The sequence below is a fragment of the Phascolarctos cinereus genome, unplaced genomic scaffold (assembly GCF_003287225.1).
Source record: "Phascolarctos cinereus isolate Bilbo 61053 unplaced genomic scaffold, phaCin_HiC Scaffold_8;HRSCAF=390, whole genome shotgun sequence".
NCBI classification, from domain to species: domain Eukaryota; kingdom Metazoa; phylum Chordata; class Mammalia; order Diprotodontia; family Phascolarctidae; genus Phascolarctos; species Phascolarctos cinereus.
In genome coordinates this window covers 4,982,706-5,004,747 of record NW_027556291.1, presented here as the reverse complement: position 1 = coordinate 5,004,747, position 22,042 = coordinate 4,982,706, and the positions used below count along the sequence as shown (strand labels likewise).

The following is a 22,042-nucleotide window of genomic DNA, read 5'->3' as shown; positions in this document are numbered from 1 at the left end:
TCCTGCAGTTGGAACAGGCTAAAGTTTTGAGGGCCAGGAATGTGACCCTGCTGATTTCTCCCATTCATCTAACTGGGAGAGACAAAGCAGGAAGCTGTCTTTGTCTTCCAAGCTCAAACCCAGGCCTCCTCACCCCTGGCTCAGTGCTCTTTCTACTCTTCTTCCTTGTCTAGGCTGTGACCACAAGTGCACACTCTCCACTAATGTGGTTGCCAGCATGGGGATTGTGGTAAAAGACCACAGATGGCATGTCCAAAATCCTACCCCAAAGCTGGCAGCCTCTTTACAGGCTTCTCTGGACCACCTTTCCAGTGGGACGGTCACTCACTCTTCTTTTCTCTTCCCACATCTCCATCCCACTGCCCCTTCTCTTGCTCCACTGGCCTTTGTCAGCCTCAGGGGCAAAAAGGCGTTGACAATTTGACTGCCCCTCCCCCAAGGGTTATGAGCAGAGATTTTCTGAAGCTTGGCTTGGCTGAATTTGGGATGAGGGACACCACCCTACCCCCCCAAGGCAGATTAGGTCTCCATGTGGCCAACAATGTTTCTCATTCCATGCCCACCCCCCCATCCACCCCCCCCCAAGACTAACAAGGCCAACACCGGTATTCCCTCAAATTTGGGGCCAGCATTGTGATCCCCTAGTATTTCCCGTTGGTTTAAAAAGCAAAGCCTTTCCAGCTATTCATTAATGAATACAGCTTGAGTGGGAGTGGGTCTCTCCCCAGCTTTCCCTGGGGAAAAATCAAAAAAGGATGTGATTAAGCAGGGGTGGGGGGAGGGGAGAATCAGCGGGCCCCAGTTCCTGGGGAGCAGTTGGGCAAGGCACTAGGACCTAGAAGGCATCTCTCCACCCTGGCAGGAATTCCTCGCTCGGAGCTCAGACAACAAAGGCTGAGGGCTTCTTTCTCTCAGCATCTCCACCCAACAGCCCAGCCCTGGTGAGTGCGGCTCGGCTCCCTGCGCGCGCTGCTTTCCTTCCCGGCAGCGTGCAGCAGATGTCCGAGGGGGGAAGCACGAGGCAAAAAGCTGCGGGTGTGTTGGTCTTCTCTGTCCTGTCTGGCTGTCCCTTTGTGTCCCTCATCCCTCCATCCGCCCGGGGGGTCTCTCTCCTTCCCTTTTCATTCTGTCAGGATTGCAAACCCCCCAGCTTCTACCTGGGATTTTCTTGTGGAAAAAGTGAGTTGGCTGTCTCTTTGTTTGTAGCGCGCGGAGGTGGGACGTGAGTTTAAGATGACGAGTAAAGGGGGGGGGCATCAGGTCGGGGGGGGGGCAGGGTTCCTGAGGAGTGGGAAGGGTGGGGGCGTTTTGCATTGTGATGAGCTGTAGGGGTGGGGGGAGATAATGCTAAGCACCCCCGCCCGACTCCCTGGGTTACGGGGGATGGGTGCAATTGAGCCCCCACCTGCCAACCCCCGACCCCCTCCACAGTCCCCAGGGCTCCATGAGCAACCCAGCTCCATCCTCTACCTGCTCCTTTCTCCTGGCCTCCAAGGAGGTTTGAAGAGGCCAGCCTTTTCTAGGACCTATGGGAAGGGGTCCTGGGGGAGGTGGGTGTGGGTGTGTGTCTGGGGGTTGGGGGGCTGTTGACCCAGGCTTTGCCCAAAGAGGGGGGGGGGTGGTCCAGAAGCCAGATCTCTATCACTCAGCCACTGCTTATTACTTGGTGCTCAGAACAATGAAAGGTGTGCAATGATGCTTTCCAGTGAAATCCCTTCAGTGTTCCCCTAAACCTGATTCCCAGCCATTGCCTAGAAATGTCAGTGGGATTTGGCAATTGCCAGGCAGACTAGGGGAGAGGGTGTGCCCAGCCCACCAGCACAAAGGCCGAGCCTGTTCTCCAAGGAATGTCCCTTTTCCAGGCAGATCTGCTCACATCCTGGGGGAGCATGCCATGAATAGCATTGGGGGGGGGGGTGAGAAAAAGCAGGGCATCCCTCTGAGAGACTACTTCCTTCACTCAAGACAAGGGACCCTTCTGTCCTTGAGAAACTGAGCTGGGGGTGTGGATTACTCTACAGCTGTTGGTGGGGTGGGGCCCTGAACATCTGCCTGGAATTTCAACTTGATATGAGCCACTTGCCAGAAAGGCTGGGGCTGTGAACAGCTTCTCTCTCTTTGAAACACTGTCCAAGGGGGTCCCCATTCCCCTCCCCGAAAAGCTCCTGAAAGACCAAGGGAGAAGAACAAGGAAGGGGTCACAGGCCAAGACCTCTTCCTAGAGTTGGGGCCTGGGCCTGACTAACATTTGCACTCTCCCCTTTCTTCCCCACCCACCCACTCTGTCCACCTCAGGTCTCAGAGGTCCACCACAATATGGAACTGGATTTTGGACATTTTGACGAAAGAGATAAGGCATCCAGGAACATGCGAGGGTCCCGGCTGAATGGGCTTCCCAGCCCTACCCACAGTGCCCACTGCAGCTTCTACCGGACCCGGACCTTGCAGGCTCTGAGCAATGAGAAGAAGGCCAAGAAGGTCCGCTTCTATCGTAACGGAGACCGCTACTTCAAGGGCATCGTGTACGCCGTGTCCACTGACCGCTTCCGCAGCTTCGATGCCTTGCTGGCTGACTTGACCCGCTCCCTGTCCGACAATATCAACCTCCCCCAGGGGGTGCGCTACATCTATACCATCGATGGAGGCCGCAAAATCGGGAGCATGGATGAGCTGGAGGAAGGTAACTCAGCCGTCCTGGGGATTGTAGCAAAAGATCAGATGGCCCTAGATCTGGAGCTGGAAAGGAACTTTGTGCTCATCTAGTCCATCTCCCCCATTTTATAGAGGGGTAAAATGAGGCCCAAAGAGGGGAAGGGACTTGCTTAAGGTCACACAGCCTTTAAGTAGTAAAGCCAAGTGTGGAATTGAGGTCCTATGACTCCAATGTTCTTTCTAGTAGGCCATGATGCTTGGGTCATGGCATTTAGTGGGAAATGATCCTTGGGGTTGAGGTTCTATCTCTCCAGAAGAAGATGGGGAAATCTGGGTGGTCAAGTGGAAGGTCTGTCTGAAGATCAATGCCATAGGCATCAATGGCATTCACTTCATGCCTGCAACCTAGACTGGGCTTCTTAACCATTAGAGCTGTCCAGTGATGGGATGGACTGCCTCAGAAGCTAGAGCTGATTCTTGTCACTGGAGGCCTTTAAGCAGAAGCTAGATGACCCTTTGTAGAGGATATCATAAACATTACCACTTCAGGTATGGATTGGCCTAAATGACATCTAAGATCCTTTTCAGCTCTGGAATTCCAAGGTTCTGTTGAAGAGTAGATGGTGGGGATCATACATGTGAACCACAAAAGTGTTAGTACGCCCAGGTCCCCTTTAACTCCAATGGGGTGCCATTTTGTGAGATACCTCAATGGAAACAATGCCTGGGATGACTTATCAAAGGGTCCCCCTCTCAGGTGAAGTGTCACTGCTTATCCTCAGTGCTTCTGAGATTCACCGATGTAGGTACTTTCTCCAATGGTGCAGAGCTCACCTAAGTTACGCCTTCTCATCCTGTGGGCCTCTTGTTCAGGTACTCTCAGAATCCTCTGTAGGAGATTCATCCAATATGCTGGCACCCTTGCCATGGGCCTCTTAGCATTCTGTGGATACCAGTGCCATTCTTAGCATGTGTATCAGTTATTTCTCACTCTGGTCACCTGATCTGTCCGCCTCCCTTTCCAGCCATATACCTCTTTGACAATGCCTTTTGTGTGACTTTTTGGGTGTCATTTGTTACTGGTTGTAAGTTGCAGGCCATTAACTCCCTCCCCCCCATCATGTGTCTCTCTATTGCCTTTTGAGTGACCCATAATTCTGAGTCTTTAGAGATCATGGGGGTGTTCTGTGGTTTGTAGCAGCCACTACATGGCATCTTGGTACTATAAAAAGGGTTTTTGGTTTTAAGGCAAAGCTTGGGCTCATTGAAAGTGTTATTTAACCCCTGATTGTGACTGATCTCCCTCTTCCTCCACCTCTGGATTTAGCTCTCTGCATACGTGCAGGGTCAGTCCCTGCACCGGCTGTGGGCTGGCTCTCTGCTCACTTATAGCTTACAAAAAGCCCCCTCAGGGTGTGTCCCTGAAGCTGATGTGCTATATACAGTCTGTAGAAATGCCACCAAAAGCCCTGGCTATGCCTGGCATTTCACTAAGTCTGTTCTGCTTAAGATAGAACTGGTGCACCTGACCTCCACCAGCTGAATTCCCGTTGGAATTCGGGGCTCTGCCTAAGAGCACATTTTGATGGCTCTCAACAGCTTGCATTACTAACTGGCTAAGACATCCCAGGCAGCCCCGCCCACCCAACAAAAAATGGGAAATACTGGGTTTACCTTTGAATAAAGCTTGCTTGCTTCAAAAGCTTTCTTTGTGACCATTTGAGGAAACAGTTCAATTCAACAGTCAATCCTTGAGTGTCTATTAATCATCTACTGTGTGCCAGACAGGGTTCTATGCCCTGGATCTACAAGACAAAGAATGAAATAAGGTATATTCACAAGGACTTTATATCTTCATGGGAAAGGCAACTAGTATATATGTAAGCATATACAGCATCAACATAAAGTGAAAATATATACGAAGCAGTAAAATACTAGCATTTGGGGGAGGGGGAGGAGTACCAGGAGAAGCTTCATTGGGAAGATGATGTTTGACCTGTGTCTTCAAGAAAGACAAGGACTCTACCGCACCAGGTTGTGTATGTCTTTAAAAGCTAAAGAGGGGAGCTTATATTTTATCCTAGAGGCAAAAGGAAACCACTGGAGTTGACTGAGCAGGAGAGTCTCAGATTTGCCCTTAAGAAAAATCACTTTGACTGCAGTGAGTAGGGCGGAGTGGAATAGGGGGAGACTTAGGAGGCTGCTGCAGTAACTTAGGGGAGAAGTGATGAGGACCTGAACAAAGATGGTCGCTATGAGAGAAGGGGTTGGATGTGAGACATTGCGAAGGTACAAAGGGCAGGATGAGGAAGCTGATTAGATATAGGAGGTGAAAGAAAGGAATCCAGGATAATGCTGACATTATGAGCCTGAGACACTGGAAAGACGATTGTGCCTTTGACAAAAATAGGCTCATTTAGAAGAGGGGAGGGCGGGAGGGCGGGAAGACAAAGAGTTCAGCTTTAGGGATGCTGACTTTAGGATGTCTCTGGGACATCGGGTTCAAAATTTCTAACATGGGGCTGAAGTTCAAGGGAGAGATGGGGATGGGATACGTAGGTATATCTGGGAGGCATCTGCAGAAAGATGATGGCTAAACCCACGGCAGCGGATGAGGTTAGCGAGAGAGAAAATGTAGAGGGAGAAGAAAAGAGGGGACATGATGGAAACCATGGCAACGCCCACAGTTAGGAAGCAAGATGTGGCTGGCAAGCCAGCAAAAGAGACTGACAAGGAGCTTCACATAGGCGGGAAGCTGACAGGTCAAAGATGAGAACTGAGAAAAGATGCCCAGATTGGCCAATTAAGAAATCATTGATTACTTGGGAGAGAGCAGTTTCAGTTGAATGAAAACCAGATTGCTGAGGGTTGAAGAATCGGGGGAGAGGAGAGGAAGTGAAGTGTAGACACCTTTTTCCAAGCAGATTAATTAGGAAATGGAGGAGAGATATAGTATAATAGCTTAAGGGAATGTCAGCATGGTGAAGGTATTTTTAAGGATGACAGAGACTGAGGCGTATTTGAAAGCCCTGGTGGAGGAAATGGTTGATAGGGACAGGTTGAAGATTTGGGGGGGAGAGATGATTGAGAGGCAATCTGCTAGAAGAAGTAAGGGTATGAGGATCTAGGGCCTATATAGGAGTTTGCCTTGGCAAAGAGAAGGGTGACCTTTTTGTCAGAGACTGGAGGAAAGGAAGAAAGATAGGGAGACAAAGTCAAGGGATTTGGAGATGAAGAGAGTGGGAGAAGAGGAAACTCAAGGCAAATGGCCTCAATTTTTTTCTGTAAAGTAAGAGACAAAGTCCTCAGCTAAGAGAGGGAGGAGGTGGTGGTATAGGGGCTTGAGGAAGGAAGAGAGGGCTTGAAATAGCTTCTGTGGGGTGTGAGAGAGGGAATCAACTAGAGAGAAATGAAAGAACTGCCTTGCTGCAGTGAGGGCCCAGGTGAGGCTAGACAACATCCTGAAGCTGGATTTTGTAATAGACACAGTCAACATGGTCCTTCAGTAACTTAGGTGGGAATAGAGAAGGCCACTGGTGACAGGAACCCAGGACTGAGGCTCAGAAAGAGAATGGAAACAGGACAAGAGGGTCAGAGATTCAAGAGCAGAGAATGTAAGTGCCTACTAGGTACAGGGCACTGTGTCCTTTCCTGGGGATCCAAAGGTGGAAAATGACTGTCTTTGCCCTCAAGAGGCTTACAGCCTGCTGGGAAGATAACATATGGACCTAGAGAAATGAATACAAGGCAGAATGAGAGAAGTAGAAAGCACAGTGCAAAGTGCCAGGGGCAATTTGAGAAGGGAGCTATCAGGGAGGCTTCATGGAGGAGGTGGCTCCTGAGCTAAACCTTGGCTTTCAACAAACAGAGCAGGTGACACAGGCATGGGGGGCAGTGTGGCTAATGGACAGGACAAGATCAGGGAATCAAGTGCAGTCCAACTTGGCTCAAATGCAAAATAAATGGGAGAGAGTAGTGAAAAGGCAGATGACAGCCCTCTTATAGAGGGCCTTGAATGCCAGGCCAAGAAGCATGGACTTTACTCAATCATTGACGGGTTCAAAGATTGGGTGGGGGGTGGGGGTGGAGCAGCAGGAGCGAGGAGAGTTTCTCTAATTCTGCCTTAGCAATGTGCCTTTATAGAGGACAGATTCAAAGGGACCGTTTAAACCAGGACTGTACCTGAACTCATCACTTTGTCCAGATACAGACTTCAAGGGGAAATGCCCAACCAGTGGGGAGAATGGAACAGGTTTTCTCTGAGGAAAGAGTCAAGGCACTGGGAATTTCTGAGAAGCCAGCAGGGCCTAGCCTGGTACCTTCAAATAGAAAGCAGCTCATTTGGCTGACTTTCAGAGTGCCCCCAGAGGGGCAGCTAGGTGGCGCAGTGGATAGAGCTTTGGAGTCAAGAGGACCTAAGTTCAAATCTGGCCTCAGACACTTGATGCTTCCTAGCTGTATGACCCTGGGCAAGTCACTTAACTCCAATTGCCTCACCAAAAAAAAAAAAAAAGGAAAGAAAAGAGTGCCCCCAGAACCTCCCTGTCGCTCTTGGGCCTAGGCCTTAAGGCTAAAGTCCTGACTTCCCCTAGGTGATCAGCAGCAAAAGGTCTGAGCTCATGTGAAGGGAATGGCCTTTCTGGTCACCAAAGGCTAGGGGTCATCATTGTGAAGGCGATTCAGTTACAAGCCATGCATTGTCATCCATCTCCGTGACTGCATCTCCATGTTTTGGAATCCACTCCATACCCAAGGTACTCTAAGTTGCCAGCCCTTCCATTGCTCTATGTGTTTTTGGGACGCTCCTATGGTGGGAAGGGCAGCACTCAATGAAGGTTAATATTGGCATCAGGGGCTTAGCCAGCATTTCCTCAGGCCTGCAGTGGGAGGAATGTTGAATGGTTACATTTGCTGGTGGAAGTATCTGTTTTGTAAAATGCTCTGTTCAGGAACCAATCAGACCCTTGGAATGGTAGAGGTAGGAATGAACAAGCATAATTCAGGGTGGATAATTGATGATGAATGCCAGGGTGAAAAGGTTGCAGCTTGGCCTCTTGGGTCCTTTGGCACTGGCCATATTGGACCCCTTCTCCACTCCCCCATTCCTAGTTGCTGTGGGGCTTCCTGAAGAGTCCCTTGGTCTCAAATGAATCTACTTGGAGTTGATTTGCCAATACCCATAGCCATTGTTGAGCCTGGCTAGCCACCTTGGGCCCATGCTTGGCTCATTCAGCTGCTGAAACACAGGATGACCAGAGGCCAATGGTGCCCTAATACCTAAGTCTTTTATTATCATGGAAAAAGACAAAAGAGCCCACCAGGATGCTTGGGTTAGGGATAACAAACAGTGTTCTTTCTCTTCCATTCCACTGGGACTTTTGAAGGTCACTGAAATTCACATAATGGGGTCCACATCCACATAGTGGTTGCCCAGCCCCAAGGAACTCCTCATGTATAGGAGGCATTCAAATGCTAACTGTGAGGGCCAATAAGGGTGGGGTGGAGGGTGGGGAGGGACGTTTACAGCCTGGTGGGAACTTGACTTTTGAATGTCTATAGGCTTTTCAGAGCTTTGCTGTGTAGGATGTATCAGATTTGGAAAGCTGGACTTTGGAGATTCCTTCCTGGTTCCCTTCCAACTGGATCCCTTCTTAAACATCTATCAAGTGAGAATATTGCACTGACATCAAAGCGCTGCACTTCTGGGCTGAGTCAGGTTGTGCCTTGTTCAATAAGGAACCAACCTCTCTAGTAACAAGCACTTAATAAGTGCCTACTATGTGCCAAACACTGTGGAAGGTTGTGGGGATACACAAACACACAATAGTTCCTGTCCTCAAGGATCTTCCATTCCTATGCTCCCCTCCCTGGCCCCCAGTACAAGTTACACTGAATTTATAATTACCTACTGAACACTACCACCTACACCTCAGACTCAACAGTTCCATATAAACTCATTTCCCCTGATACCTGGGCTTCCTCCAGACTTTCCTATTTCCGTCACCATTAACCCAGAAACAAAACCTCAGTCATCTTTGACTCTCCTTTTCCTTCTCCCCGACATCCAATCAGCTGCCAGTCCAAATGGTCCTACCCCAGCCCAACATCTCTCAACTCTGTCTCCTCCACACTCCCAGTCACCACCCTGGGGCAGGCCCTCATTGCCTCACACCTTTACTATTATGGTAGTTTCCCAGTTGATCTCCCTGCCTCCAGTCTCTCTCCACTCCCGTCCATCCTCCCCTTAGCTGCCAAAATAGTCTTGCTAAGGCCCAAATCTGACCATGTCACCCTCTTTCCCCTGCCCCATCCACACACTCATTAAACATCAGTAATTTCTCCTTGTTTCTCAGAAAAAGCCAGACTCCTTAGCTTAACATTCCAGGTTTTCCCTCCACAGCCTGGCCCCACCCTTATTTTACATTACTTCCCTTCACACATACTGTATATTACAACCAAGCCAGACAACTCACCGTTCCCCTCATTGGCCCTCTTGCCTCACACCATCTCAGTTCCACAAGCCTGTGATTGCTCCCTGGTGGAATTCCTCTCTGCCTTCCTGGCTCAGCTTAGGAGCTGCCTCCTCCAGGAAGGTTTTCCTGACTGCCCTCTCCTCCAGCTGAAATGGATCTCTCCCTCCTTAAGTTTTCGTAGACTACCCTGTCTGGATCCCAGCTTTCCCTTCATCACACCCCACCTTGTATGGCACTTATTTGTAGACTTGTATTCCCTACCCCATTAGATTGTAATCTCCATGCAGGCAGGGACTGGAAAGTTTTCCATCTTTGTAGCCCCAGTACCTAGAAAAGGGCCTTAGAAATAAAATGCTTGTCATTCGATTGAATTAACTTGAAACCCTGGCATCCATTTGGTTAGTGGTCTTTTCTGTAGCCTCCCTACCTCCCTCCCTCCTCAGACTCAAAGAATCAGGAGTACTGCTAACCAGGGGCTGCCCTCTGCCTCCAAAATGAAAATCATCAAGCCTGTCTTCCCTTTTGCCCAAAGCAGCTGTGAGATTAGAAGGAGGGAATGGATAGGAAAGCCCTTTGGAAGTACAGTTTGTCATTCCTATGTTTGCTAATTTTGCTAATCCTAGCCAATGGATGATAAGAACAGGACCTCGCTATGGAGCCAGTGCTGTGTGTTGGTGGGTAGTGATGGCGGTGAGCACCTGGTCTGGCTAGGGGTTGTGTATGACTTGGGGCTAAAATGAGACCCATCAGGTAGGTTCCAGGATGGTTCATGAGCATGTGGGGCTACATTTGCCCTGCTGTGCCCTATTTACAGAACTGTCTAGACAGGGTGGCACTGACTGCCCCCACTATTCCTGGGGACATTGACTCATATCCCCTCCTACCTCTCCTTTGTTGCACACAGTTAAGGTGGCTTCTATCTGCTGAGACAGGGCAATACCAACAGATACCTGGGAACCATATGTGGGTAATGGAGATGATCATTTCATAAAAGGGATAGCTATGGATGTATATGTATGTGTACAGATGTGCTGGATGTAAAGGAATTATGAAACCTCAGAGATGGAAGGAATTTTCAGAAGTGACTGATTCCAACCTGAGCAGGAATTCCCAGCCAAGAGATCACCCCCTCCAAAGTGCCCCCCTTCCCCCCCACACACACATCTTTTGTCCAGGTCAAGCATCTCTAGTGCTTCCAACCAACCTTCCTGTGCCCTCATCTGGTCACCCTCCTTCAGACACTATCCAACTTGTGACATGAACTTAGCCCAGAGGTAAAGGCAGGTTGGCCTGAAAACGGCCCCTGGCCCACTCCCACTGCCATCTCATGACAGAGCTTCCTCTCTCCTGGTTAACAACCTTCTCCCCAGGGGCCCATTCCCTGCCAGCTGTGGCCGGATGGGAAACAGCTGTGGAAAGGTGTAGCCGCTTCCTAAGGCCATGCTTGCACAGGGAGCTCAAAGGGGGGGGGGCATTTTGGTCCAGATTAGCCACTCCCCCAGCCTGAGTCAAGACTAAGGCCTCCTTCCTGCAGCCCCCTCTGGCAGAACACCTCCTAAAGACTCCCCTAGGGAGAGGAGTTGCATTTTTTCCACAGGCTGGGCCAGGAGGGGAAGGAGGAACAGCCCAAGTGGGGGCAAGTGCCCAAGACAAGCTTGGCCTTCTGCCTGGTTTTGCCCAGCAACACTGAAAGTAGTCGGCACCATTTGCAGCGGCAGCTGCTGCTGCTGCTACCTCTGAGGCCTGGGGGACTCTCTCCCTATGTACAGGTCAGCACCAAGGGCCCCAGGCCCAAAGCAGATGAGCAGGAGCTCCTCCCAATGAAACTTGGGCAAGTGTTAATTCGGTTGCAGGCTCCCCCGAAGTGCAGTCAATATATGCCATGGAGACCTCAAAAGAGAGCAGAAATGAGGAAAGAATATAAAGGATTAAAGGATCACAGGATAGTGCTCACCTGGTCCACCCCCCACCCCCCCCATTAATTACACAAGAAGACTCCAGAGGTCCCACAGCCCCAGATCCAGGATTCGAATCCAACTCCTCTGCCTCTAAATGCAGGGTCCTTCCTACTATGCCACACACAAAGGGCCTGGGCCAGGCCCCTGTGGGATTGCAGAATAATCAGGTCCCCAGCAGAGTGGCCTTGTCTCCTTGGATCTTAAGGGGTGGCATCTATGCCAATGGCTTCGAGCTAAATCCAGATGATTTGGTGCTAACATACAAGGAGAGGCCTATTTCTGGTCTTAGAAGATGCCATCTAGTTCAGGGCCAAAGCTTTGGGCCAATCCAATGAGATAATGAGTGGAAGTAAAGGGCCCTTTGTTCTTATCATCTGTCATATCCACAGGGCATTTCTTAGGGCAGAGTCTGACTGGGTCCGTGTGAGATAAGTCACATGGCCATGGGGTGATATCTTAGCATCATCCTGGGGAACGGAAGCCCCTGGAAGGGAGGGACCCTTTCCTTTTGTCTTTGGAGCCCCAGAGCCTGGCACAGGGCCTTGCAGACAGTAGGCACTTCACAAATGCCTCGTATTGGGGGATGAGGCCCTGAAGCCCTGCAAGCCAGACCCTAGGAAGGACAAAACAAGCCCACTGGCAGTGACTAAGGAGGGGTTGACTTCTATGGGGGAAAGGGAAAGGGAATCAACTTTTATATAAGTATGATCTCATTGGATCCTCACAAAATCCCTGCAAGGTAGGTGCTCTTGTTGTTAGCCCCATTTTGAAAGTTGAGGAAACTGAGGTAATTAGAGGTTGCCCAGAGACGCACAGCTAGCGAGTGTCTGAAGGCAGATTTGAGCTGAGGTCTTCCTGATTCCAGATCCAGAGCTCTATCCACTATACCCCCACTGCTGGTGGTGGTGGGTGGGGTGCTTTCTTCCCTCCCTCTCTCCATCCCTTCCTTCCTTCCTAATCTCTTTGCTCTCACTTCTCCCTTCTGTCCGTGCTTCTTTATCTCCTTCCCTTAATCCTGCCTTTATCCCCTCCATCCCTGCTTCCTTTACTCCCTCCATCCCTCCCTGCCCCTCTCTCCTATCCCTCCTGGGCTGTGGTTCTTTGCCACTTGAACTACATTCGGCTGGTGACTTTTGACCAGTAAGTAAGATCTCTGCCAGTGGACTTGCTCTCTTAGGCCCATCAGCTTGGGCTCTGCGAGGTCCAAACACCCATTTGTTGGCATCTCTGGCTTTTCATGACCTCCTGGTTTTCCTTCTAGGTGAAAGCTATGTGTGCTCCTCAGACAATTTCTTCAAGAAGGTGGAGTATGCCAAGAACGCCAACCCCAACTGGTCGGTCAACGTGAAGACCTCAGCCAATCTGAAAGCTCCCCAGTCCCTGGCCAGCAGCCACAGTGCCCAGGCCAGGGAGAACAAGGACTTTGTTCGGCCTAAGCTCGTAACCATCATCCGTAGTGGGGTGAAGCCCCGCAAGGCTGTGCGGGTGCTCTTGAACAAGAAGACCGCCCACTCGTTTGAGCAAGTCCTCACCGACATCACTGAAGCCATCAAACTGGAGACAGGAGTGGTCAAAAAGCTGTATACTCTGGATGGGAAGCAGGTAGGTGCCTGGCCTGAGAAGCCCCCTTCCCCTGCCCTTGTCAGGAGCCCTAAGGGAACCACAGCACCTACCTTCCCCCACTGCATGCCCACGAGGCGTACAGTTATTGGATGGGAGAGGCTGGCTGGCCTAGCGAGGTCTGGATCCCAGCGGCAAGTTCCCCGGCTTCTTTTTCCTCCCCCCAGTCATAGTAATCCTACATTTTGATCTGGAAAGGCCCTTGGAGGTCATCTCATCCATCCCTGTGGCTCATTAGGCATATAAGACATTTGCTGGAGCAGGATGGACCCTATCTTGTCCGTTGATAATGAAAACTGATGTCTACATCAGTCCTCAACTTTGGGGAAATGCTTTAGCCACGGCATGGGCTTCTGAGGCTCCTAACAGCCATGTTTGGCAGGTATTGGTATTATCCGTCATACAGAAGGAGAAACAAGGCCCCCCCAAGTCTAAGTGACTTACCCCGAAGAATCCTGCCCCAGGGCATCTGTGGGAGTCACTCTGGGTCACAACAGCTTGTTTGGGTCCCCTCCACCCAAGGCTCTACAGGGCCAGTGATTATGTGCACTAATGTCCACTCCTGTCCTCAGCCGCTGTGTCACTTTGGGAAAAGCATGGATTTGGTTTCAAAGAATCTGGACTCAAATCCTGGCTCTGTCATTTGGGACACCTTTGGGGCAGAGGGCGGGTCACATCACCTCTCCCTGAATCACAGAATTTGAGCAGTCCTCTAGTCCGGCCCACACCTGAAAGGAAGCACCACTCTAGCATAGCCCACAAGTAGTTAACTGGCCTCTGTTTGAAGACCTCCAAGAAAGGGGAGCCCACTACTTACTTCTAGAGGCAGCCCATTCCACTGTGGGAAATATGATCTCATTTGCTCCTCACAACAACCCTGTGAGGTAGATGCCATTATTATCCCCATTTTACAGGTGAGGAAACTGAGGCAGACAGATGTGAGGTGACTTGCCCAGGGTCACACAGCTCAGAAGTGGCTGAGGCGGGATTTGAACTCACCTTCCTGATTCTAGGCCCAGCATTCTGTGTACTGTAGCGCCCCCTGGCTGTCTCAAGCTCTTATTAAATTTCTTGGCCACCACATCACACATTGCTGACTTATATGAAGTTTGTAGTCCACTAAAACCCCCAGATCCTTTTCAAAACAACTGCTGTCTATTCATGCCATGCCCTTCTTGTACTTGTGGGATGGATCCTTCTCACCCCAGGCACAAGATTTGATGCTTAAAGTGTCTGAATTTAATTTAATAAGATTCAGCCCAGTGTTCTGACCTGGCAAGAACATTGTGGATTCCAACTCCACCATCCAATGAGTTACCACTCCCTCCCACCTTTGAGTCACCTACTCAAAGAGTATATCATCAATGCCTTTATCCAAGTCATTGACCAAAAATGGGAAACAGCTTAGAGCTAAGCACAGATCCCTGGAGCACTCCACTGGAGACCTGCTGGCCCATTGACAGTGAGACATTACCAACTACTCTAAATCAGGCCATGCAAACCAGCTCTGAATCCAACGTTATTGTCCAAAGGTCCATATCTCTGTCTCTTTTCCACAAGATTAGTATGAGGAGCTTTTTTTCCAAAGCTTTGCTCAAACATAGGTAAACTCCATAGCATTCCCCTCATCTACTAGTACTGTGCACCTGGTACAGAAAGGCCAGAGGTCAGCCTCCCCTAGCCAGCTCTTGGCAATCACAGCTTGCCTTTCTAGATGTTCAGCAACCATCTCTCTAATTATCCTTTTGAGCTTTCCCCAAGAATCATTGGCCTCTTATTTGCAGACTCTGTTCTCTTCCCTTTGGTGAAAATCCAGATTCCATCTGCCACTCCCCAGGCTCTTTCACATGCCATGGACTGTGGCTTAGCCCACAGCTGCCCGTTCTTTCAGTACTTGAGGGTGGGCGTTCATCTGGGCCCAGTGACTTGACACCCTCTCCCTACTTATCTTGGAGATCAGCTCTCTGATGGTCAGTTTTGTTCTGTCCCCTCCAGTGTGGGGAGGCCATTCTCCTTTGAAAAGAAGAATGGAACAGCTGGGCAGTTATCATCATCCCATCCACCCCCAGCATAGGTCCCATCCCTTCTTCCTCCTTGCTCTCCCGATATAATTTTTTTAAACTCCTTTTTGTTGTGCTTTGCTCCCCTCACCAGCCCCAGCTCATTCTGTGCTTTAGCATTCTTGACACTATTTTCTTTCTTTTTTTTTTTAAGGCAATTAGGGTTAAGTGACTTACCCAGGGTCACATAGCTACTAAGTGTCAAGTGTTTGGTCTGAGGCCGGGTTTGAACTCAGGTCCTCCTGACTTCAAGGTGCTCTATCCACTGTGCCACCTTGACACTATTTTCAAAAGACTGTGCCACGCTTTTGTATTAATCTTTTGTTACCTGGCTCTGTTTCCACCTTCTGTACATTTCTTTTTCAATCTAAGTTTATCAGTAAGTTTCCTATGCATCCACATTGGTCTTTTCAAATGAATCCTATTCTTTTTCCTCATTAGAATTATTTCCTCTTGTTTGTTCAGAATTCCATTGTTGTGTGTCTCCTATCCCTCCTGGCTGGTTTCCCCTGCAGACTGTTACTCCATGGGATTCCACCCATCTCTCCTCAGATCTCTTTGAAATTTACTTTCAAAAAGGAAGGGGCCTGTCAGATCATGGACAGATTTTCTCTCTTCTATCACAAATTCTAGGATAGGGTGTTTGCCCCTTCCCAGGGTTCCCATCATTTCCAGCCCTGCTGCCATTTCTTCCCTGCTCCTTCCCTGTTTGAATAGAATATCCCTTCGTTGGTTCCTCCGCTTTTTGAAGGACAAAATTATCCCTCAGGCAAGTCCAAAAATGCTGAGCTCCTCTGCTTTTGGCAGAGAGAGAGCTCTAGCAGATGTCTGGATAATTTAAGTCCCCCCTCACTACTCACTACTACACCATATGTCTGTGCCAGCCTCATGATCTGTTTCCTTCATCGATTTCCTCTTTCTGCCCTGGTGGTCTGTAGTACATTCGAATGACACAATCACTTCTGTTTATCCCTGCGTTGACATTCACCCAAATGCTCTACCCTCTCATTCTTGTATTTCCTCACACAAGTGTACCTTATTAATTTATAGTGCTACGCCACCCCCTTTTTCCTAGCCTGTTTCTTTTGAACAAGGCACACCCATCTAGAGCCATAGTGTAACCATAGGTTTCATTCCACCAAGTGTCGAGGGATCCCTAGGAGGTAAAATATCCTCCCTTGCATTAGGAGCTCTGGTTCCTTTTATTTGGTGAATAAACTTTGGGCATCTGTGTACAAACACTTGGTGACATAGGTTCAGTTCTTGGGTTTTAGTTTCTATGAATTTGTGGGTGTCTGAACTATTAGTCTTCCTTCTTTGTGACTACTCTCTATAGTATCTGACTTTGGAGATATAGACAGTCAGGCTTCTCCCTCTCTCATTATTTTTAGTTTAAAGCCTCTTCAATTAGATTTGCGAGACTGCTGAAAGATATAGTCTTACCAGCCTCCAAAAGGTGTACTTTATCCCTGGCCAGGCATCTGTCAACCCTTTATTATAAGCCATGATTCATAAATCTAAAGCCAATTCTCAGATACTACCTTTTAGCCAGCTGTTCACTTCCCCAATTAATTTTTCTCTTTTGATATCCCTTGCCTTTGATGAACAAAGAAAATACAGCCTGTGTCCTGATGATCTCCAGTTTCATGTCCAAAATGTCCTAATCACTGGTAATACTTTTTTCCATTCTTTCTGGCAGTCATTTGTACCCACATGGATCACCTCAGGTGGGTAGTTGTCATCCAGCTTATTAGGTCTTGGGAGTTTCTTTGTCATGTCTTGGATCTATGCCTTTCTATCGTTGTTATCAAGTCAACAAACAGCTGCCTCAGCACCCTGGAGCAGCAGGGACTCAGCAACTTTGATTGCTCTTTTCTTCTTCCTCTGCCCCTTTCAGGGTGATCTCTCCCCCAGTGGTTTCTGAGGCTCTATTATAGCATTCTTGGGAGGACAAGCAGCTCCTTCCTCCTCAGATCACCTGGCTCCCTCCTCTTCAGGAAGACCGTCAGATCTGTTTTTAAGCTCTCTTGCTATAGGTGTCCCATCCTCCACCTTAGACACTTCTTTTCCCATTGAATCCTCTATATCCGTTTCCTTTAGGAGTCTTTCACTCTTGCTAACAACCTGGACCATGAACAGGTTTTCCTAATTCCTTCATCTTCTTCAAGAGGGAGATGAGCCTTCACTCAGAACATGGAGAAAAAATGGGAGTGGGTATGGAGGTGGGCTAGGTGATCTCTACAGTCCTTGCCAGCTCTAAATCTAGATTCCCAATTGTTCCTGACTCTTGGCTCCCTCATTTTAGGGCATTTAGCCTGGGCTAAAACGGAGAAGTGAGGGGCAGCTAGATGCCACAGTGAATAGAGCACCAGCCCTAAAGTCAGGAGGACCTGAGTTCAAATCTGGCCTCAGACATAAAACACTTACTAACTGTGTGACCCTGGGCACGTCACTTAGCCCCATTGCCTATAACCCCCCCCCAAAAAAAGAAAAAGAAAACAAAAAGTAAATAAATAAAATGGAGAAGTGGTCATTCAGGGGTGATACAGGAGGAGCCAAACTCCCAAGCCCCCTTGTCCATGGCACCGCTAAGTCAGGTTTTTATTTCTCCCATTTGTACTTGACCTGACTAAACATATAAATCTGACTCCGTTTCTGGCCTGTGAAGGAAAGGGGCAACTTTAGGGGCCTAAAATGAAGGTGAGAATGTTGTTGCCATCTGTTATTCTAAGAAGTAGGGGCTCCCGACTAGGCTGATGGCTGTGCTCCTCAGCTACCCCCCAGGTCACCTCCCTGAGGTGATTGAGTCCCCCTCCCTTGAGGACAGGGACCTGGACTGAGAGTGGAGAAGTCATGGTCCTCCCAGAGCAAAGTTGGTGCCTATGCTGCTAGGGAGGGGCCCTGTGGACCACAGGCAAGACAGGAAAAAAGCTGAGTCTATTCCATTGCTTCAGGGCTTCTTAATGGTTAGCCCCAGGCCCCCATTTAGTCAGCCTTCTTCTCAAATTCATGGTTTTTGCATTGACCAGAACGTGGTGGTCCCTGGTCCATGGCCAGAGGGTATTTTTTGACCCAGTCCCATTCCTTCTCTTGGAATGCTCTCTAATTTCCCTGGGTTTGTCAGGAAATTCATTACCTCCTCTATTTCAGGCCTTGAGTTGAGTTATCCCAGTGGAACATAAGCTTCTCGAGGATAGGGTCCACTTCATTCTTCTCCTTGTATCCCTGGCACATAGTAGGTGCTTAATAAGTGCTTGTGGAATTGAATTGAGTTGGATCCATGACAGAAGGTGCACAGATCACCCTTCCTCCTCAATTTTAGGTCTATTTGAAGTGTCTTTTCTGCTGGAGACAAAAAGGACCCTGTGCTCCGAATTAGGAAATGTGCTTTGAGGGCAATGATTCGGTGATGAGCACAAAGCAGGGCTGATGAGTTCAGAAACAGATTGCTGGCTGGAGGCCAGGAGGAGTGAAGGGGAACACCATGAAACTGGGGAGGCCGAGAACCTGCCAAAGCAGACAGGTGTTTGGGCAGGCCGAGTCAATCAGAAGGGAGTCTCTGAGGGAAATCACCTCACCTGGAAGTCACCCTAGGGGAGATGTGGTTCAGTTAGTCCTGAGCACAGTCAGAGAACAAGGCACCAGTGAGACCAGTAAATGCCTGATACCCCCATAGTAAGGGGTACACAGTAAAAAAAAAAAAGTCAGCAGGTAGAGATTGGTGGGATGGGGATGGTATCCAGCACCAGCTCCTACATGGTGTGAAGTAGATAGAGAAGAAGAATCTGACCTCTTGTGTCACAGCAGATTCTGACTTATGATACATTGGTGGGTAGGCCACAGGCCATCATACAAACTCAGTCTTGTAGTATCTCATCTTATCTTGAGTGTTGGCTAAACCAAAGGAATCCTGGATTACATAGTACTGAGAGAGAGGTTTTCTTGGAGCCAATGGGCTCAGGAGCTATGACTAGAACCTGGAGTGGAGGGAGGCCCATTCACCTGAGAGGCAAGCTTGAGGAGACCATAAGTAGTCCTGACATCACATGGACATTTGGACTATAAACCTTCTTCCTTTTGAGCATCTTGCCAACTGGCAATGCTTGGACAGAAGAACCCTGGCTGTGGACCACTCCGCACAGGATAATATCAATCCTCTAGGAGTCCTGAGAGCAGAGAGCAGCCCTGCCCATACCAGGGCCTCTGCTCCTTCTAAAGACTGGCTTCTTCATCTGCCCAAGTCATGGATCAACATTTGGATGTCAGGGCATTGCTGATCTGCCAGTCAGAATAGCCACATGGTGACACCTGGCTCTGACAGTTGGACCTTGACAGTTTTATTAATGTAGTGGCTTGTGAGTGATATTTCTCTCTCCTCTCTTTCTCTCTCTCCTCTTTTTTCTCTTTTTCTCTCTCCTCTACTCTCTCTTCTCTCTTTCTCTGTCTCTTTTTCTCTCTTCTCTCCTCTCCTCTATCTCTTCTCTTTCTCTTCTCCCTTTCTCTCTCTTTCTCTCTCCTCTTTTTCTCTCTCCTCTCTCTCTCTTCTCTCACTCTTGCCCTTGCTCTCTCTCCTCTTTCTCTTGTCTCATTCTCTCCTTTCTTTCTCTCTTTTTTTCTCTCCTCTCTCCTCTCTTCTTTCTTCTCTCTTTCTCTCTCCCTTTTTCTCTCTCCTCTCTCCTCTTTCTCTTCTCTTTCTTTATCTCCTCTCTTTCTCTCTCTCTTTTTCTCTCTGCTCTCTCCGCTCCTTCTCTCTCTCTCTTTTTCTATCTCCTCTCCTCTCTCTCCTCTCTTTCTCTCTTTCCTCTTTCTCTTGCCCTCACTCTCTCTCCTCTCCCTCTCTCTCTCCTCTCTTTGTACCTTCTATTTCTCTCTCTCTCCTCTTTCCTCTTCTCTCTCTCCTCTCTTTCTCTCTCTCCTCTCTCCTCTCTTTCTCTTCTCTCCTCCTTTCTCTCCTCTCTCTTGCCCTCACTCTCTCTCTCCTCTCCTCCTCTCTCTCCTCTCCTTCTCTCTCCTCTCTTTCTCTCCTCTCTCCTCTCTTTCTCTCTCTCCTCTCTTTCTTTCTCTCCTCTCTTTCCCTCCTCTTTCTCTCTCTTCTCTCTCCTCTCTTTCTCTCTCCTCTTTCTTTCTCTCCTCTCCTTCTTTCTCCTCTCTTGACTCTGTTTCTCTCCTCTCTTTCTTTCTCTCCTCTCTTTCTCTCCTCTTTCTCTCTCTCTCCTCTCCTTCTCTCTCCTGTCTTTCTCTCTCTCCTCTCTCTCTTTCTCTCTCTTTCTCTCTCTCTTTTTCTCTCTCCTCTTTTTCTCCTCTCCTGCCTCTCTTTTTTTCTCTCCTCTCTTTCTCTCCTCTCTTTCTCGCTCTCCGGTTTTTCTGTCTCTGCTCTCTTTCTCCCCCCTCTCTTTTTTCTCTCTTTCCTCTCTTTCTCTCTCTCTCCTCTCTCTCCTCTTTTCTCTCTCTGCTTTCTTTCTCCCCTCTCTCTCCCCTCTCTTCTTTCTTTCTCTTTTTCTCTCTCCTCTCTCCTCTTTCTCTCTTCTCTATCTCTCTCTTTTTCTCTCTCCTCTCCTTCTCTCTCCTCTCTTTCTATCTTCTATTTCTCTCTCTATTTTTCTCTGTCCTCTCTCCTCTTTCTCTCTCTTCTCTCTTTCTCTGTCTCTTTTTCTCTCTTCTTTCCTCTCCTCTATCTCTTCTCTTTTTCTCTCTCCTCTCTCCTCTCCTTCTCTCTCCTCTTTTTCTCTCTCTGCTCTCTTTCTCCCCTCTCTTTCCTCTCTCACTTGCCCTCGCTCTCTCTCCTCTCCTTCTCTCTCCTCTCTTTGTATCTTCTATTTCACTCTCTATTTTTCTCTCTCCTCTCTCCTTTTTCTCTCTCTTCTCTCTCTCTCTGTCTCTTTTTCTCTCTATTCTTTCCTCTCCTCTATCTCTTCTCTTTTTCTCTCTCCTCTCTCCTCTTTCTCTCTCTCTTTTTCTCTCTCCTCTTTTCTCTCCTTCTCTCTCCTCTTTTTCTCCTCTCCCTCCTTTCTTTCTCACCTCTTTTTCTCCCCTCTCTTTCTCTCTCTCCTCTCTCTCCTCTTTCCTCTCTCTGCTTTCTTTCTCCCCTCTCTCTCTCTCCTCTCTCTCTTCTCTCTTTCTCTCTCTCTTTTTCTCTCTCTCTTCTCTTTCTCTCTCTGCTCTCTTTCTCCCCTCTCTCTCCTCTCTCTCCTCTCTCTTTCTCTCTCCTTTCTCCTCTCTTTCTCTCTTTCCTCTCTTTCTCTTCTTTCTCTCTTTCTCTCTTTCCTCTCTTTCTTTCTCTCCTCTCTTTCTTTCTCTCCTCTCTTTCTCTCCCCTCTCTCTCTCCTCTCTTTCTCTCTCTCCTCTCTTTCTTTCTCTCCTCTCTTTCTCTCTCCTCTTTTTCTCTCTCTGCTTTCTCTCTTTTTCTCTCTCTTCTCTTTCTTTCTCTCCTCTCTCCTCTCTTTCTCTCTCACCTCTTTCTCTCTCCTCTCTCTCTCTCCTCTCTTTTTCTCTCTCCTCTCTCTCTCTCTCTGCTCCCTTTCTCCCCTCTCTCTTGCCCTCACTCTCTCTCCTCTCTTTCTCTCTCCCCTCTTTCTCTCTCCTCTCTCTCTCTCCTCTCTTTTTCTCTTTCCTCTCTCTCTCTCTCCTCTCTCTCTCCCCTCTCTCTCTCTCTCTGCTCCCTTTCTCCCCTCTCTCTTGCCCTCACTCTCTCTCCTCTCATTCTCTCTCTCTTCTTTCTCTCCTCTTTTCTCTCTCCTCTCCCCTTTCTCTCTCTCTTTTTCTTTCCTCTCTCTCCTCTGTCCTCTCTCACTCACGCTTGCTCTCTCTTTCTTTCCTCTCTTTCTCTCTCTCCTCTCTTTCTCTCTTCTCTCCTCTCTTTCTTTCTCTCCTCTTCTTTTCTCTCCTCTCTCTCCCCTTTTTCTCTCTCTCTCTTTTCCTTTCCTCTCTCTCCTCTGTCCTCTGTCACTCACGCTTGCTTTCTCTTTCTTTCCTCTCTTTCTCTCTCTTCTCTCCTCTCTCGCCATCTCTTTTCTCTCCCTGTCTCGGTCTCTCTCTTCTCTGCGTCTCTCCCTTTCTCTGAAGATAGGCAGAGCAACTCCAACTGGCCCTTTACCAAAGTCAGAAGAAAGCTATGGAATATTGAGAGGCAAGAGGTATGGCTTGTTGGCATTGCTTGGAGCCTGATCTGATTCTGAGAGTAACTGCCTCCTCCTTCAGGATTCAGTTGTCAGAATCCCAAGCTGATAGGGGCACCAAGGCCATCTGGACAACCCTCAGTCAGTCAGTCAGTATGAAATCA

The 22,042-nt window shown here is 48.7% G+C and overlaps 1 protein-coding gene across 3 annotated transcripts in view; it reads left to right on the top strand.

Moving 5' to 3' along the window:
- Positions 1 to 866: 866 nt before the first annotated feature.
- The window catches only part of DCX (doublecortin), a 53,182-nt gene continuing 32,006 nt past the window's right edge, over positions 867 to 22,042 (top strand). For 2 of the 3 annotated variants that reach the window (XM_020979966.2, XM_020979964.2), the window contains exons 1-3: positions 949 to 1,179; positions 2,296 to 2,680; positions 12,345 to 12,685. In XM_020979966.2, coding sequence (XP_020835625.1) covers positions 2,317 to 2,680; positions 12,345 to 12,685 — 705 coding nt within the window. In that variant the 5' untranslated portion in view covers positions 949 to 1,179; positions 2,296 to 2,316. The other variant, XM_078147791.1, reaches the window with a different exon arrangement.